The sequence below is a fragment of the Trachinotus anak genome, unplaced genomic scaffold (genome assembly GCF_046630095.1).
Source record: "Trachinotus anak isolate AG129_WGS33_773 ecotype Australia unplaced genomic scaffold, CSIRO_AGI_Tana_v1 ptg000028l, whole genome shotgun sequence".
Taxonomy (NCBI): Eukaryota; Metazoa; Chordata; class Actinopteri; order Carangiformes; family Carangidae; genus Trachinotus; species Trachinotus anak.
In genome coordinates, this window is record NW_027273879.1 from 986703 (window position 1) to 1003678 (window position 16976).

Genomic DNA, 16976 nt, shown 5'->3' on the forward strand with positions numbered 1-16976 from the left:
GCTAATGGTTGGACCATGTAGTTTGTCAGTTTTTGTTTTTGTCTTTAAAATAATAATAATAATAATAAAAATTCCCTCCTTTTCCCTGCAGAGGGAGACAAACACGTGTAGTTACGAACACACCAACGTCATAGACACCATGATTAACTAGTAAATATAAAAATAACCCCCATCATTTCAGCAGAGCCCGATGATACTGAACCCGTGAAGCTCTTTCTGCCGTGAACAAAGAGGAGGAAACGCGTTAAAAGAAACCGGGAGCGATGCTGGTGGAGCCACATGCGTCTTTCTGAGGACTTGTTGAGAGGATGGTGAAGCGCTGGATGGAGGCGAAGACGCCTGGTGGATGCCCAGCAGCAGCAGCAGCCTCTTCATCCCATCATCCATCCTCCCGCAGCGAATAAATGAGTCAACATGGCCGCGGAGCAGCACCACTGACACTCGGAATAAAGCAACACACAGGTAAATAAAATCTGTCTGTGCAGGAGAAACAGCGAGTCTGCGCGTTTTCATTGGTGGTTGTTGCCTCAGCCAGTGAGAAACAGCCCAGTGCGCTCCAAAATAAAGCTACAGGTTCATGTCTTACATAATCTAATGAAGCACAAAATACTCTTCTGTTTTATTCTACTTTATTCTAGCCTTGTGCATGTTTTGCTAATATTTGTTGAGAGGAACTGGTCACGTCTCTTCCCAGATTAAATGGCGTTCATGTCCCGGTTCTCCCGGTCCCGGAGCAGCTCCAGGTCTCCGAGCCGGAAAGACTCGGAGCGCGTCTCCCCGAACCTGACGGTGTCGGAGCTGGAGCGGCTGCTGTGCACCGGGAAAACAGCCTGTAACCACGCAGACGAAGTGTGGCCGCGACTCTACATTGGAGATCAGTGAGTTTACACGACCTCCAGCCCTTTATAATGACGGGCTGTTGGCTCTGAAGAATTCCTTACACTAATGCATGACTCATGGTAATCTAATCAGTTGGGTGTGTTCAGCAGAAGTATGTTGCATAAGCCTTGTTTTGCCATTTGACTTAATGGAACCAGTATTTTTTTTAATCCTAACCTGTGCTCAACAGTCATTTAATGTGTGTAACATGGTTGAAAGTCCAGAACAGACTAATAAATAAGAATGCAGGCTGCCTTACATTTGCTGAAGGGGTATTCAAACCAGGATGATAGTTTCAGGTAAATTAGGAAACTTGTCTGATCATGTTTAATGCAGCATTTCTACAACACTATTTGACTTCGGCAATATCCAAAACTGTGCAACAGCAACATATTTTCTGAGCTCTACATGTCATACATTCTGTCATACATTAATTTGCATATGAGGAAAATAGCTGGAACGTGAACTGGTACTCATCCTCAACATCTGCATGTTGCTGCATGACCCAGTCGCCTTTGTTTTTGTTCATTTACGAGCTAACAGGTTTTACTTCAACACATTCAGCACCCTGACACAGAGAAGCGGGGATCAGTTTGACTGGCCGATGCTGAGCAGTAAAAACCTCCTTTTCTCTGCAGAGACATCGCGTCAGATCGACGTGAGCTGGCCAAACTTGGCATTACACACATCCTCAACTGTGCACAGAGCAAGTGGCGCGGTGGAGCCGAGTACTACGCCGGGATGAACATCACCTATCACGGCATCGAGGCTCACGACTCCCCCACCTTTGACATGAGCGTCAACTTTTATCCTGCTGCTGAGTTCATCCACAAAGCGCTGACGAGTGGAGGTCAGTCTGAGGATCCTTTAAAACCTTTGAACAGCGAAAAACTAAACAAACAATTAATTAATAATGATAATATTTGAATAATAATGTATTCATTTATACTTTCAAAACAAGGTTACAAAGTGGCTGAATCGATTTAATTTTAATTAATTTCTATTCATTGTATTGTATGTGTTGTTTTACATTGTTGTTTACATGTAGGTAAGGTGCTGGTCCACTGCACTGTGGGAGTGAGCCGCTCAGCCACCCTGGTGCTGGCCTACCTCATGATCAGACAAAACCTGACCCTGGTGGAGGCCATCAAGACGGTGAAAGACCACCGAGGCGTCATCCCCAACCGAGGCTTCCTCCGTCAGCTCAACGGTCTGGACGGCATCCTGAGAGAGAGCCGCAAGACGTCGCCGCAGAGCTGAGAACGCCCTCAGCGCACACAGCCTGAGGTCGCAGCTCGTCTGGTTTACACTGAGGGAGGTACTGGGACCAAGTGAGGAGAAACCTGTGGGTTTCTGACACTGTGGCTCTGAGAGGCAGCAGGTGGTGGGAGGGTTTGACTGATATCAGTGTCTTCAGACTCATTCATTTTATTATATCTGTTCAGTCCTGTAGCCTCTGATACAGCATAAGCACTGAATGATAAAAGTCTCCAGTGAAGCCCATATTCTTTAAGCTTTGGAGGGTGGCCACGTGTTCAATGCCGGAGAACACCCTTAGCCCAATGAAGAATTCATTAAGATCCAGTCTAGTCAGTGTTACTGATCACAAATAGAGTGCCACAGGAAGTCCCAAAGTCCTAAAACCCGGAGTTAGCACTGTAGCACTTCCAGTTCCCTCGTCATGAAGTCTCTGGGTTTTTTAAAGGGGTTTTTGGTTAGATGACTGAAATAAGGTCCGTGGTGTCGTTGGTTTAGAGCCTAACATGAGATTTTTACTGCTGCTGATTGTATTTAGGATTCAAACATCATAAAGTGGAGTCATTAGTGAAGATTATCAATCCTGCCGTTTGTCACAGAGGTCATTTCCTGTAATTATCCAAAAGCCAATGTAAAAATCCAGTTGGCTTTTTGTCGAGGGAACCAAGGTGATGCTAACATCTGGGTTAGCCTATGAGAATACGTCATTCCTGCTGCACTCTGTTTGCATTCAAGGACTTTACAACATACGATAACGTAGCTCTGTCCTCAACGCACGGTCACACCAGCATTTAAAACAGCAGAATCTCGCAGCAAAATCAATCAGTTTCAATGGTAAAGATGCAGCTTTGCCAGCTGGCAGCGAGTTGACAGAGCTGAGCCATGAGTGAAGCTATCGTAGCTCATTAGCTACATGTCAGAATCCAGTTTTATTAAACCTGCTCTGCTCCGTTTTCCCTCCTCAGAGGCTCTTTATTAAATTAAATTACACAAGTACAAGCAAATTAAAGAGAAAATAGAAACAAGCTCAGGGAACTATTGTGATTGACTAGCATGTTCCCGGCTGGCTAACATGGTAGCCGTTGTTAACAACTAGCCTCGTGTCACCAGGCCCTTGATTCACAGACAAAAAAATATTTTTGGCAGAGGAGCAACAGAGGAGGGCTCACTCTTCCAGGATAGTTCAGAACAATAAAAGATAACAATTAGGGGCCAGAGGTTTTTCATTAGTTAAGAAAAATGGCTCCCAACTTCGGGCTTGGGACCTCCCAAGTGGTCAAAAGATAAATCTGAATGGTCACGAGATGATTAACAAGTCAGGAAAGGCGAAATTATTTCTTTTTAATTATAATTCTAGCATTTAAAAAATCTTCAGAACCTCTTCATGCCTTGAAAACTATTCAAATATAATATTCTGGGCATCACAGGAATCTAAGATACGAAACACTGTCCTCGATCTGGATCAAAATCAGGTCTAAATGCCCCAAAATAATCAGTAAAAATAAAATAATCTCAGAAGAGAATATCAGTCTGTGCTCACAGCTCAAAGACACATCTGCCCTGCGGCGAGTATAAAGGTCATAAAACAAAATGGTTGGAAACCACTGGTTTACAAGATGAAGTCCACTGCCTCTACATTTTAATCAAACTTCAGAGCATTCCACTGAAACTTACTGAGACGTGAAGCCTGTTTTTATCACCGCTGTAACGTCTTCTACAAATTTACAAAGATTAAGGTTTCCTGGACAACTTCAAACATCATCAGTGGTTTCTAATACACTGTAAAAAACATTAACAAGTCAGTCAATCTCAACTCTGGTGCATTTTTATCTTGTATTATAAAATTTATAGAAATCTTCAGTATATGCAGTCGCCTCTGTCTCAGACTGGTATCAAGAAGGTGACTCCAGTCTTCATATATACTAAATAATCTCATCTCAGTGGCAGATTATTTTCACGTGTTTTGATAAAATAAAATTTAAGGACAGTATCACCACTGCCTCCTGGTGCCACCAGGAAAATGTTATTTAAGGCTGCAACTATTGATGACTGTCTTTCATCAATGATTATTACTATGATTAATCGATTAATTGTTTAGTCTAAAAATAAACTGGGGGAAAATAGTGAAAAATGCCAGTCACAGTATCTCAGAGCCTAAACTCTAAAAATCAGTAACTGGATCTTGTTTGATATTTTTCAGTCATTTGTTATCCCCAACTAACAGACCAAATATATTCAATTTACAGTATTATAAAACAGAGAAAAATGACTTTAAATTATTAGTCGATAATCAAACATTTGACAGATAATTTTCTGTCAATCAACTAATCGATCAATCAATTTGTTTCAGCCCAAGTGCTATTGCAGGGTTCTTACCAACCAGTCTGGGTCTTCTCTGTAGAAATACATGGACTGAAATGGCTCAGGGTTGGGAATCGGGGGGCCCACAGTTGTTTTAATATGGGGCCCTGAAATGATCATACCTGGCCCTGACCAAACATGGGCTCTGCTGTGTTTTTGTAATCAATATGGAGGTTAAACTCGGGATATCAGCCCTCTGAAAGACGGTTCTTGCTCAGTGATTCTTCCCCATAGTTTCAGTCTTTGCAGGTCTTCCCTTGACTTACTTCTTTACATTCAGCAAGTGTCATTAAGTGCCCTGAACAACTCACACTCTAGTTGTAGCCCAGGTCTAAAACCAGCACAGTTATGTAGCCTGTTAATTATAGTATTACGATATTGTCACACTCTGTATACACTTTGTTATCTGTGGTGAGTTTGTGCATAGCAACATACAGAATAAAGTATAACATGGTTTTTGTTTTCAGCTGGGTGTTGAATAAGTTCAATGTATTGTTTCAGTCCACTGTATTTTAAATCCTTCTTGACTTTATTTTATTGTGTGTGATGATCTGAAATTCATCCAGTAGACTACAGAGCCCATTCTGACGGGACTAACAGTACACGGGGAGGTGGGGTATGAAATATTCACTGTGCTCCTCCGTAATTAAACTCATCGTTCCATCGTTTGTTTTAACCAAGCGCCAACCCCCGCGGCTGAAAACACCTCCCAAGGATGTCATTATTTCTGATGTCCATCAACAGTGAACATCCAAAAAGCTACTTAGAAATCATTGAGAAACGACACTTCAGAACTTGCCTGAGAATAATCCCATTTTTATGTTTTCTTCAGTATCACAGGAATCCACTGATAGTTACCTGTACATCTACGTGTGCACTGCAAACATGAACTGCGAATACCTAATTCGGCTACTTTTAATGGGGACAGTTTATCAGTGCATACATAGCGGACATTATAACAGCATTTAATAAGATTTTTTTTTTGTTTGTTTCATTGGGTTTTATTTGTCATTTTTTCCCCCAAATGGGCTGTTTGTTAGCCTGATTCAGATCAGCAAACACATTAACATTACATTTTCACACAAAAGTCAAATTTCAATGAGCTGATTAAAAAAACAATAGGACTGGGAGATGTTCCTGCAGAAGACACTTACAGATCCACTTTAAAATGCAAGGACGTGGCTCTGCATGGGACTCTTCAGAGAAAAACACTAGGTAATTTCAACAGTAATTATTACAGGGTGGGTGTGAAACATTACCCCACATAGCCTACACACTGCACATGGGATTAAAATCACCCCACCTCCCCTAAATAAATCCAGTCCGAATGGGGCTTTAGACTCAGCGTTGCACTCTAATGAGGCTATTGAACTTCCAGTCTGGTGTATCACTTCAACTTTACAGTGACTGTTAGCTGTCCAGAGTAGTGTTCTAAGTGATAGTTGAATATGCCAGCACAATAAGCACTTAGAATAGACGTGCAGTGGGAGACAGTACCACTAATGTGCCATTGCAAAAGCTACCAACTGCCTGGATGACAGGAGAGTGCACAGTGCTCAGTGCTGAATTGCAAAGTCTGCTCTTTTATCTCAGTGTTAAGTGAAGCTTGTGCTTTCATGCTAGTGAAAAACACCAATGCTGAAATTTAAACCAGCTTTTCAAATACCCTTGTGTGTGTTATTAATGATTACCTCAAGTACCATGTTTGAAACATATTTGTTGTGACTTGTGCTCTTCGTCTGTGCTGTTTCAACGCCCCCAGGATGGAGTGTAGGTGAGGTGAGCGACTTTGCTCAAAAGCGGAAAAATGTACATAAAAAGCTGAATTTGTGGATTTGTACAGTCTGTGGAGACTTAAAGGTATAGCTTGAAATTTCTGAATATACCTATGTGCTTTCTTGCTGAGAGTAGGTGTTAAGATCAAAACCACTCCCATGTCTGCATTATAAGTGTGGAGCTGAAGCTGGGTGGCAGTTAGCTTAGCTTAGCATAACGACTGGAAGCAGGGGTAAACAGCTAGCCTCACTCTGTCCACAGTTCGTTTGTTTGATCTGTACACAATCAGAAATGTAAAAACATCACGTTGTTGTTTTATAATAAATTACATGCATATACACGTTTAAGTAAGTTTTCTGTGTGTTCGCCAGAATTGGTCCAGATGTGGAAGAACCATCTGACAGTCATGCTGTATATGGGCTGGCTGTGGGCTGAGGAACTGGCCATATATAGAGCCAGAAGAAACACAACATGTGACCCAAGTATTTGTCAGAATAATTTTGCTATCTAGGGCAGAGGTTATATTGATGCTTTACTGTTCATACACTATGTTTCAGTAATGCAAAAGGAAAGCTTTTGAGGATGGGGATGCAGTCTTCCTCAGACAGGACGGAGCCTAATGTTACCTTAAACTCTCATATAATGTCTTTGGCCACCCCAGTGGGGAAATAGTACTTTCACACATTGGATGTGTAGGTTATTAAAGGAGGCTTTTGTAACGTATCCTTACAAACCATCACTTGGTAGCCATTTTAAAAAGTTTGGACAGAGTCAGGCCAGCTGTGTCTCCCCGTCCTTTACCACAACTCTCTGTTATACAACACCACAATGTCCTGTTGACAGCAGAATCTGCCTTTATTATGAAGCTCGTAAAACACTGGAAAGTTTCTGGACCGGATCTCTCCAACCATTTCGATATTTACCTTTGCTGTATTGGAAGTATGTTTTGTATTTGTGGTTTTACTGTGCTGTGGTTGATCATACATTGGTCTCACTTCCTGTTTATATTCTCATAACAGCTTTGTTTTCTTACAGAGACCTTTCTATAGGAAACTTGAATTCTTTTGAATTTATTTATTATCACTCTCTTTGAAGGAGAAACTGGCAAAGGAGATGTTGATGCCTTAATCTCTGTACTTCAATTTGGTTTTTAGACTTTTGTTTCTATGTTTTTATTGGGTATAACACTGAGCATTGATAACTTTGTTTTGATAAATTCTGTATGTAGTCAGAAATTAAAAAAAAAACAACTTATCTCGGAACTGTTGTACTGTATTTTGTAATAAACAGAGGTGAATTTAGTGATAATTAAAGGTCCCATCTAGTCTGGAGGTAGATGTCCATGTATTTCTGATTATAAAGCAGGTCTAGGTTCTCTATTAATACTGCGAAAGTATCAAAGCCTCAGTCCACAGAGAAATGCACACAGCCTGTATTCAGAAACTGAATCCCCCTCAGACATGCCCCAAGCCCCGCCCACCTGGACCCACCATCCAACCTTGCAGGATTTGGTTCCTCTGAGTGTTTACCTGAAATCTGCTATATTTTGATTTGATCAGTCAACCAATAAGTAGAAAGGCGCAGAGCCTCAAATTACCTTTTGAGTGAAAGCTTACAATGACCTCTGGTGGCGAAATGTATCAATTGCAATAATAAAAAATGATGTTAGAGCACTTGATAAATATTCACTTTCTTTGGTTCCACAGGTTTTAATCAAACTCTGTTGTTGTGATAAAGCAACACTTTACTTACACAGAATGAGAGGACATACACAAAGCCAGGCTTTCAAGTTGCTTTATTTACACCATCATCATTACTTTATTCAGATTTTGTTAACAAATATGGTCCTTGAAGGACTGATTGGAAAGTACAAAATATTACACAGTGAATAAAGACAGATATGCACCATTTTACGGGTTAACTGGGATGAGGATGATAAAGGATACATCTGATAGAACAGACCAGAGGAACTGAGTTCCACTATTATACTTGACCACAGTTGGCAATAACAACCTTGGCTGAAGTCTTGCCGTTTTTTGAGCCAAACGTCTCTATTTTCATGACAACATCCATGCCTTCCACAATGCTGCCGAACACCACGTGCTTCCCGTCCAGCCTGGAAAGAACCGGAGCCAATTAGTTTGTGAGACCAACATCTGAACCACCCAAAACGTCTGATTACACCTGAATGCAGCCGAGTCAAAAGTGGAGCTCACCAGGAAGTTTTTTCTGTGCAGATGAAGAACTGGGATCCGTTGGTGTTGGGCCCAGCGTTGGCCATGGACAGGATCCCCGGCCCCGTGTGCTTCAACTGGAAGTTCTCATCAGCAAACTTCTCTCCATAGATGGATTTGCCTCCAGTTCCATTATGGTTGGTAAAGTCCCCACCCTGTAATATAAAGTAGACTCAGCACATGTAGCAACAGCGATCATAAACCTGTTAGGTGAGGTTAAGTCTGAACTTGTGAAAACAAGAACCAGGACAGATCCCTTAACTGTACCTGGCACATGAAACCAGGGATGACGCGGTGAAACGAGGAGCCCTTGTAGCCAAAACCTTTGTCTCCGGTGCACAGAGCACGGAAATTTTCTGCAAATAAAGAGAGTGTCATTCCTCAAATATACTAATACAAACTAAAATACAAAATCCATAGTTTCATACCACCAATAATATTATTGCTTTAAAGCAGAAGGCTCAAATTTGTTGTTCTCTCTTAGAGGGACCTCTTGAACACTTTATTTCTTATTTTTTGTCAATAAATTTCATCTTCTCTAAAGCTGAACAGCTGATCTTTCTCATATTGCTCTGCAGGCTTGGCAGAGTTACTCTACTGAGGTTGTCTTCCTGTTTCTCCTATTTCTGTCTCTCCTTCCAGATTGGACAGGAAGCAGTTAAACAGTAATACATGAGGAACATTTTCTTGGTAGAAGTTTCATTACGTTTGTAAGACAGAGCCGCTGACATATGACTGCTAACCAGTTGTCTACAGCTGTCATAAGGTGAAAATGACCAATACCAGAAGATTTCAAGCAAACAAGAGCTCTTATCCTTCTTCTTCTCATTATTATTATTATTATTTTTATTATTATTATGATTGTCCATTACACTGGTAACACTCATAGCAAATTTCCTTGTATCCCTGTTTACACTCAATGGTTGTTCAGGCTCTTTTGATCAACGCCTCATCCACATCCTGAACTCATAAATAGAATAAATTCTCATCTGAGGACTAATGGAGATGCACTGTTTCCTCAACCGCACAAGAACCCATGTTGGGTGTGTAGACAGAGCCTGAGCAGCAGCTCTGCATGCAGTGAACTTTGAAGGCTTTCCTCTTTATTTTCCAGCTCACATACCTGCAGTCTTTGGGACCACATCGGCTCGCAGCTGTAAAACACAAAGATTCACATAAGTGGAAAATACAACAGCAGAAGCATAATGCACAGTCAGAGAGGAAAGGTGAGATACACAGAAAGTTAAACCTCGATTGTGACAACAGGAGCAAGAACACACAGCTGATAAAACCTCACATGACTGCAGACCTGTTGTCTGTACTATATCATATTTCTATTAATACAGATAAATACTAAGTATCATTAAATGTTTTATAAACCAGAGTTTGCTGTCTCTCTTGCAGTACTGAACTGTTAGTTTACAAAACTGTAAAAATTGTATGTTAATTGCTCCTTCGATGCTTATTTTCATTTGAGATATTTCTACTTCGAACCTTACTTTCCCCTCTGGGAATTTTTATGGGATTATCTCATCTGATATCAAATACAACCTCAGAAAACAGTGAAGATTTTCCATTAGAATTTCTCAAAGCCCAACATTTTTTATCAAAATGTTTTGTTTTGTCCCAGCAACATATCAGAAAAGCTGCACCTCCTCTGATTTTCACCTGACCTGCCAATTATTATATCTGCACTCCCACCTGCTCTAACTGGCTGCTGCTGCTGCTGATGGGTGTTGTATGTTCAATCCTTAAACTGACCATATTCGAAATAAACTTAAGTGATAAATGTTAAAAAAAAAAAAAAAAAAAATAGTCTGAGATGTGTCTTACCTCCATTACAATCCTGCCAACCTCACGGCCATCAGCAGTGATGTCAAAGAAAACTTTGGGGTTTCCCATGTTTATAAACGGTTGGTCCTGATGTAAAATCCACGCATGAATGAATTCCTGACAATGTGTCAGACACACTGGATCTGTTTATATAGCGCTGAGCACCATTGGTGTAAAGGTTGCCTACAGCCAATCACACACACACACATGCAGGCACACACTTATGGCAAACACACTTTCATAGTGTTCAGTGAAATTTAGGATGACCTCTGGTGGTAAAATGTATCAACTGCAATAATAAAAAATGATGTTAGAGCACTTGATAAATATTCACTTTCTTTGGTTCCACAGGTTTTAATCAAACTCTGTTGTTGTGATAAAGCAACACTTTACTTACACAGAATGAGAGGACATACACAAAGCCAGGCTTTCAAGTTGCTTTATTTACACCATCATCATTACTTTATTCAGATTTTGTTAACAAATATGGTCCTTGAAGGACTGATTGGAAAGTACAAAATATTACACAATGAATAAAGACAGATATGCACCATTTTACGGGTTAACTGGGATGAGGATGATAAAGGATACATCTGATAGAACAGACCAGAGGAACTGAGTTCCACTATTATACTTGACCACAGTTGGCAATAACAACCTTGGCTGAAGTCTTGCCATTTTTTGAGCCAAACGTCTCTATTTTCTCGACAACATCCATGCCTTCCACAATTCTACCGAACACCACGTGCTTCCCGTCCAGCCTGGAAAGAACCGGAGCCAATTAGTTTGTGAGACCAACATCTGAACCAGCCAAAATGTCTGATTACACCTGGATGCAGCCGAGTCAAAGTGGAGCTCACCATTCAGTTCTTGCTGTGCAGATGAAGAACTGGGATCCGTTGGTGTTGGGCCCAGCGTTGGCCATGGACAGGATCCCCGGCCCCGTGTGCTTCAACTGGAAGTTCTCATCAGCAAACTTCTCTCCATAGATGGATTTGCCTCCAGTTCCATTATGGTTGGTAAAGTCCCCACCCTGTAATATAAAGTAGACTCAGCACATGTAGCAACAGCGATCATAAACCTGTTAGGTGAGGTTAAGTCTGAACTTGTGAAAACAAGAACCAGGACTGATCCCTTAACTGTACCTGGCACATGAAACCAGGGATGACGCGGTGAAACGAGGAGCCCTTGTAGCCAAAACCTTTGTCTCCGGTGCACAGAGCACGGAAATTTTCTGCAAATAAAGAGAGTGTCATTCCTCAAATATACTAATACAAACTAAAATACAAAATCCATAGTTTCATACCACCAATAATATTATTGCTTTAAAGCAGAAGGCTCAAATTCGATACAGCTGCAGTTCTTCTCTCTTAGAGCGACCTCTTGACACTTTGTCTTATTTTTCATCAATAAATTTCATCTTCCCTGAAGTTGAACAGCTGATCTTTCTCATATTGATTTGCAGGCTTAGCAGAGTTATGCTACTGAGGTTGTATCCCTGTTTCACCTATTTCCGTCTCTCCTTTCAGATGAGACAGGAAGTTGTTCCACAAAACTTTTTCTAAGGTTCAATAAGAGACATTTGGAGTCAGTAATGATGCAGAGGTTTGTGTTGTCATAGCGAAACTGCTCATAATAACAAGTTAATTACCTCTGAAATAAATAAAAATACTTATTGTACTCATGATTAAATAAGCAACAATCAAAGTTCATAAAATACATTATTGTGTATTATTTATTAAAAGTTTAATGCTCAAAAACTAACCAACAGAGATGGGAGCACAAGCACACAACCCACCACTTTCATCAGATCCATGATTCAAATAATGCAGAACCCAGTTTGGTGCATTGACGTAGGAAGAGCATGGACAAAAACACAAAAATACACAACTGTCCAGAACAAATTCCAGAGATCTACTATAAATCAAATAGAAAGACCATTCAAGTAAAACCAGGACATGCTCAGCCAACCTAATTTCCTTGGAAACATACTCTGCATCCCATTTCTTTTCTGCACCAAATGAGTATAAATGAGGTCATATGACTAACAGTGACAATGTGGGACAGAATTACAGGCAGTCAATAATGCATGATGAAGGTTTTCTTGGTGGAAGTGTCAGAAATTTTTATTACTGCTAACCAGTTGTCTACAGCTGTCATAAGGTGAAAACAACCAATACCAGGAGATTTCAGGCAAACAAGAGCTCTTCTCCTTTTTTCTTCTTCTATTCATTATTATTATTTTTTTTTTTTTTTTTTAATTATTATTATTATTGTCAACTCATAAATAGAATAAATTCTCATCTGAGGACTAATGGAGATGCACTGTTTCCTCAACCGCACAAGAACCCATGTTGGGTGTGTAGACAGAGCCTGAGCAGCAGCTCTGCATGCAGTGAACTTTGAAGGCTTTCCTCTTTATTTTCCAGCTCACATACCTGCAGTCTTTGGGACCACATCAGCCTCCAGCTGTAAAACACAAAGATTCACATAAGTGGAAAATACAACAGCAGAAGCATAATGCACAGTCAGAGAGGAAAGGTGAGATACACAGCAAGTTAAACCTCGATTGTGACAACAGGAGCAAGAACACACAGCTGATAAAACCTCACATGACTGCAGACCTGTTGTCTGTACTATAGCATATTTCTATTAATACAGATAAATATTAAGTATCATTACTCAATCTTTTTATATACCATTCTGTAACTGGTATCATATTACTCTTACATGTGTTATACTTAGGGCTGGGTATCAATCAAAATTTTTCGATACCGGTACCAATACCGATACCTTCACTTCAATACCGGTTCCTGAGCGATACTTTTTTCAATACCAATTTTATAATATCAATTCTAACAAAAAGGAAATTACATTACACATAACAGTACAAATCTTCAGTTTCATTTTTCAGCTCAGTATTTTTCCAATCCAAGCAGTTTCCTTACAGAAATAATTTCCAGTGCAAAACAGTTGCAAACAAGTGACAGGTTGGATATTAAATACAACCTCAGAAAAAGATTGTCCATTAGGATTTCTAAAAGGGAAATGTAACTCAAACTGTCTTGTTTTGTCCCAGCAACACATCAGGTAAGCTGCATGTCCTCTGATTTCCAGCCTGACCTGCCCATTGTTATCAGAATCAGAATCAGTTTTATTGCCAAGTATGTTTCCACATACAAGGAATTTGTTCTGGTGATTGGTGCAGTTGGAGGTTCTTGGAGGTTCTTGTAAGCAACAGGTTTACACAGTTTTAGTTTCTGCCTGTATGTGGGAATCAGGTGGACCATGACATGGTCAGAGTGGCCCAGTGCAGCCCGGGGGACGGCGTGATAAGCACCACTGACTGTGGGGTAACAGTGGTCCAGAGTGTTCCCCTCTCTGGTCGGGCAATTAACAAACTGTCTGTATTTGGGCAGTTTGTGGCTGAGGTTACCTTTGTTAAAGTCACCAAGGACAATAACTACGGAGTCCGGGTTGGTCCGCTCCACACACAGTATCTGCTGTGGCCTGTGGTGGGATGTAAACACCGACCAGGATGAATGAGGTGAACTCACGGGGGGAGCAGAAGGGCCTGCAGTTTATGATGGAAGTCTCCAGGTCAGGAGAACAGTGCTGCAGGATCACTGTCACGTCTCTGCACCAGCCACTGTGAGCATAAAAGCAGATTCCTCCACCTTTCGTTCTGCCGGACAGCTCTGTGTCTGGATCCGCTCTGAAGAGCTGGAAGCCGGCCAGCTCCAGCTCCAGCGCACCGGCACGTTTTCCTCTCCTCCGGCGTTTCACTGCGAGAGCGACGGTCAGTGACCTCTGACCAAAGTGTCCAATAATTCCACAGGTGAGTCGAGAAAGGTGGAAAAAAATCCTCTGGAGCTGTTTCTCTGATGTTAATGAGCTCTTCTCTAGTGAAAGAGCTCCGGAAACCAAGGCAGAAACTGAGTTTATAAAGAAAATAAGGTGAAAGAGTGCGCACCAACACACCGAGGCAGCCGGGGCAGCTGGAACCACATAATAACTACACTCCCACCTGCTCTAACTGGCTGCTGCTGCTGGGAGTTTCAACAGAGCAGAACCATTTTGTACAGTTTGTGTATCATTTATTTGCTCTTTATGCAATTAGGCTTATTATATATCAAGATACCAAGATGAAGTCATAGTGAAAGCCTGAAAGCTGCGCTGCAGCCGAATGTAATCCTTAAACCGGCCATATTCGAAATAAACCTGAGCAATAAATGTTTGTTTTTTTAAATAATCTGAGATGTTTCTTACCTCCATTACGATCCTGCCAACCTCATTGCCATTAGCAGTGATGTCGAAGAAAACTCTGGGGTTTCCCATGTTTATGAGCGGATGGTCCTGATGTACAAACCGCGTATGAATGAATTCAGACGATGCGTCAGAACCGCTGGGTCTGTTTATATGGCGCTGAGCACCGCTGACGTAGAGGCTACTGACAGCAAATCACAGACCCGTCCTTCTGAAAGCCCCCAAAACCGACCAATAGGAATGGAGATGGGCGGGGCTACGTGCGATGAGGTATCGGTTGGTTGGATGAAGTCAAGGCAACCCGCTGGGGCGGAGCAGGTGGTTTCTATGGGGCAAACCAGCAACACGAAAGCACCGGGACACAGGAGTTTAAGAATCCAACTCTCCAACAGGAAAAAAGTGACGAGTGTAACCGGGTGGTTATTTTATCAGGAAATAGCTGACATAATGCATCACAGCAGTTAGAAATCTGCTTACATTTTATTTTTAAAATAAAATGAGTTAATATAAAATGTTCATATAGGTTGTAAACTTTCACTAAAACCCTATATTTATTTAAAGTGCATTTACTGTACCTTGCCTCCAGCTCCATCATGGTTGATTTAAGTCCCCACCCTGCAATACAGACTCAGCACATGTGGCAACAGCAGCAGTAACCCTATCAGGTGAGATTAAGTCTGAACTGCTCCTCTGGGGCAAAAGGAAACCAGAACAGTACAGACACATGCTGCAGTGAACTGAAGTGTTAGCGTCTCTGCAGTATCTTGCTTGTTAAATATGTAATGGTAATGTCTGCAGCCTGTAGATCATAATAAAGCCAATCCATTACACCAACTCATGAAGCAGTACCACACAACGTCTGTGTCAGGGGTCAAAACACTAAATCTGGACCTAAATCACTAAATCAAAAACATTAAATCACTATTACTGATGAAACCTCTAGTTTAATATTTAACAATGTGTAGTATTTTAAAAGCTTGTTATATTCTCCATTATGTAATTTCATTATTTACATGTAACAAGCAACTAAAGCTGTCAGATATATGTAGTGGAGTAGAAAGTAGCATAACATGGAAATACTCCAGTAAAGTACAAGTACCTCAAACCTGTACTTAAGTTCAGTACTAAGAGTAAATGTACTTAATTACTTTCCATCATTGCTAATACAATAAAGGTAAAACAAAGGTAGTGCCTATTTTAAAAGATAATATCAAAAAGGTAAAAGACTAACTAAACCACCACAGCCACACAAAAGACTATTAAAATGAAATAATAATCTCTCTCAATGTCAAAACATATCTTTACCACAACTAATAATTTAGTTTTTCTAAAATTAGATAATATATGACATTTTGGATGATAAGTAAATGCTAAGCACACTGGAAATGAAAGGGCGCTAAGTTAGCTACTGTAACGTTAGACAACAGAAACTAGCTAACAGTTGTTAGCTAAACTGTAACTTAATGTAAAAGTTAGCAACGAGCTAACGTTAGCATTCATCCTTAGGCACTTTCCACAACCTAATTCAGACACTCTGAATGTATGAAGGTACAGTGTATTGAACAAGCTAGACAGTTAGCTACAGCTGCTTACATTTACCTAGTGTCTGTGCGATGTACAGGGGCAGAGTTGAGGGTTTGTGCCACTGATAGCAGTGAAGCTAACGGAGGCTAAACATTCAGCTAACGACACGCTTAAGAAATGGAATGGTCCAGTATAGGGGTGTCTGAAACCGTTTTACAAAATTCTTCTAGGTGTAAATATGGGAAATATATTGTAATATTTATAATTACAGATATTTCAACCCCCAGAACTGTTGTTTTTACCACTTTTCGGGGGTCCAAGTTTTAATGCTTATTTGAAGCACATTTACATCTCTCTCATTCTGAGTATCTCCCCTGGCAGCAGTGGTGGCAAATACATTTTCCCAAGTACTATGCAGTTACTACAAATCTGAGCAATTTTACATAATTGTTCTGCTTTTACTTCAGTTAAAGACCAGAGTACTTCTTCCACCACTGCCTCAGTGCTTTCTTTTAAGCCAGTGAATGGTATTGGTTGTCCATTTTAATACCCTGAATCCATAATTAAGGCTGAACTGAACGGGGTGCGTTTTATTACTTATAATTTCAACTTTTAATTTGTAAGTGGAAGATTCTTCTTATTTCTTCTTTCACAAGTTACAGTCTTCTGGTTTCTGGAGCAAAGAGCAGTCATTACAAATTGTTGTGTTTGTGTTATCACTGCAAATAGTGTGCCACATTGTTCTGTTTGTTAAATGTCACAATTTCCATAAATATCTAAACTTTGGTGAACAATCCGGTGTTGTGTCACGGTGCACATCTGGCAGTAGGACCTCCAAGAGCCTCC

At 40.7% G+C, this 16976-nt stretch overlaps 3 protein-coding genes across 3 annotated transcripts; 1 reads left to right on the plus strand and 2 right to left on the minus strand.

The window, feature by feature from the left end:
• Nucleotides 1–321: 321 nt before the first annotated feature.
• On the plus strand, nt 322–2281 carry LOC139611705 (dual specificity protein phosphatase 26). Its single transcript, XM_071466577.1, has 4 exons — nt 322–462; nt 695–878; nt 1518–1729; nt 1928–2281. Exons 2-4 carry the CDS (start codon nt 700–702, stop codon nt 2137–2139), a joined length of 603 nt encoding a protein of 200 aa, XP_071322678.1. The 5' UTR covers nt 322–462; nt 695–699; the 3' UTR covers nt 2140–2281.
• A 5770-nt stretch (nt 2282–8051) lies between these two features.
• Nucleotides 8052–10488, minus strand: LOC139611707 (peptidyl-prolyl cis-trans isomerase-like). Its single transcript, XM_071466579.1, has 5 exons — nt 10341–10488; nt 9631–9661; nt 8775–8863; nt 8490–8662; nt 8052–8389 (listed from the first exon to the last, which is right to left on the minus strand). The coding sequence occupies exons 1-5, from the start codon at nt 10407–10409 to the stop codon at nt 8257–8259; spliced, it is 495 nt and encodes a 164-aa protein (XP_071322680.1). The 5' UTR covers nt 10410–10488; the 3' UTR covers nt 8052–8256.
• Nucleotides 10489–10763: 275 nt separating this feature from the next.
• LOC139611706 (peptidyl-prolyl cis-trans isomerase-like) lies at nt 10764–16297 on the minus strand. Its single transcript, XM_071466578.1, has 6 exons — nt 16206–16297; nt 14610–14931; nt 12779–12809; nt 11486–11574; nt 11201–11373; nt 10764–11101 (listed from the first exon to the last, which is right to left on the minus strand). The coding sequence occupies exons 2-6, from the start codon at nt 14676–14678 to the stop codon at nt 10969–10971; spliced, it is 495 nt and encodes a 164-aa protein (XP_071322679.1). The 5' UTR covers nt 14679–14931; nt 16206–16297; the 3' UTR covers nt 10764–10968.
• Nucleotides 16298–16976: the final 679 nt, after the last annotated feature.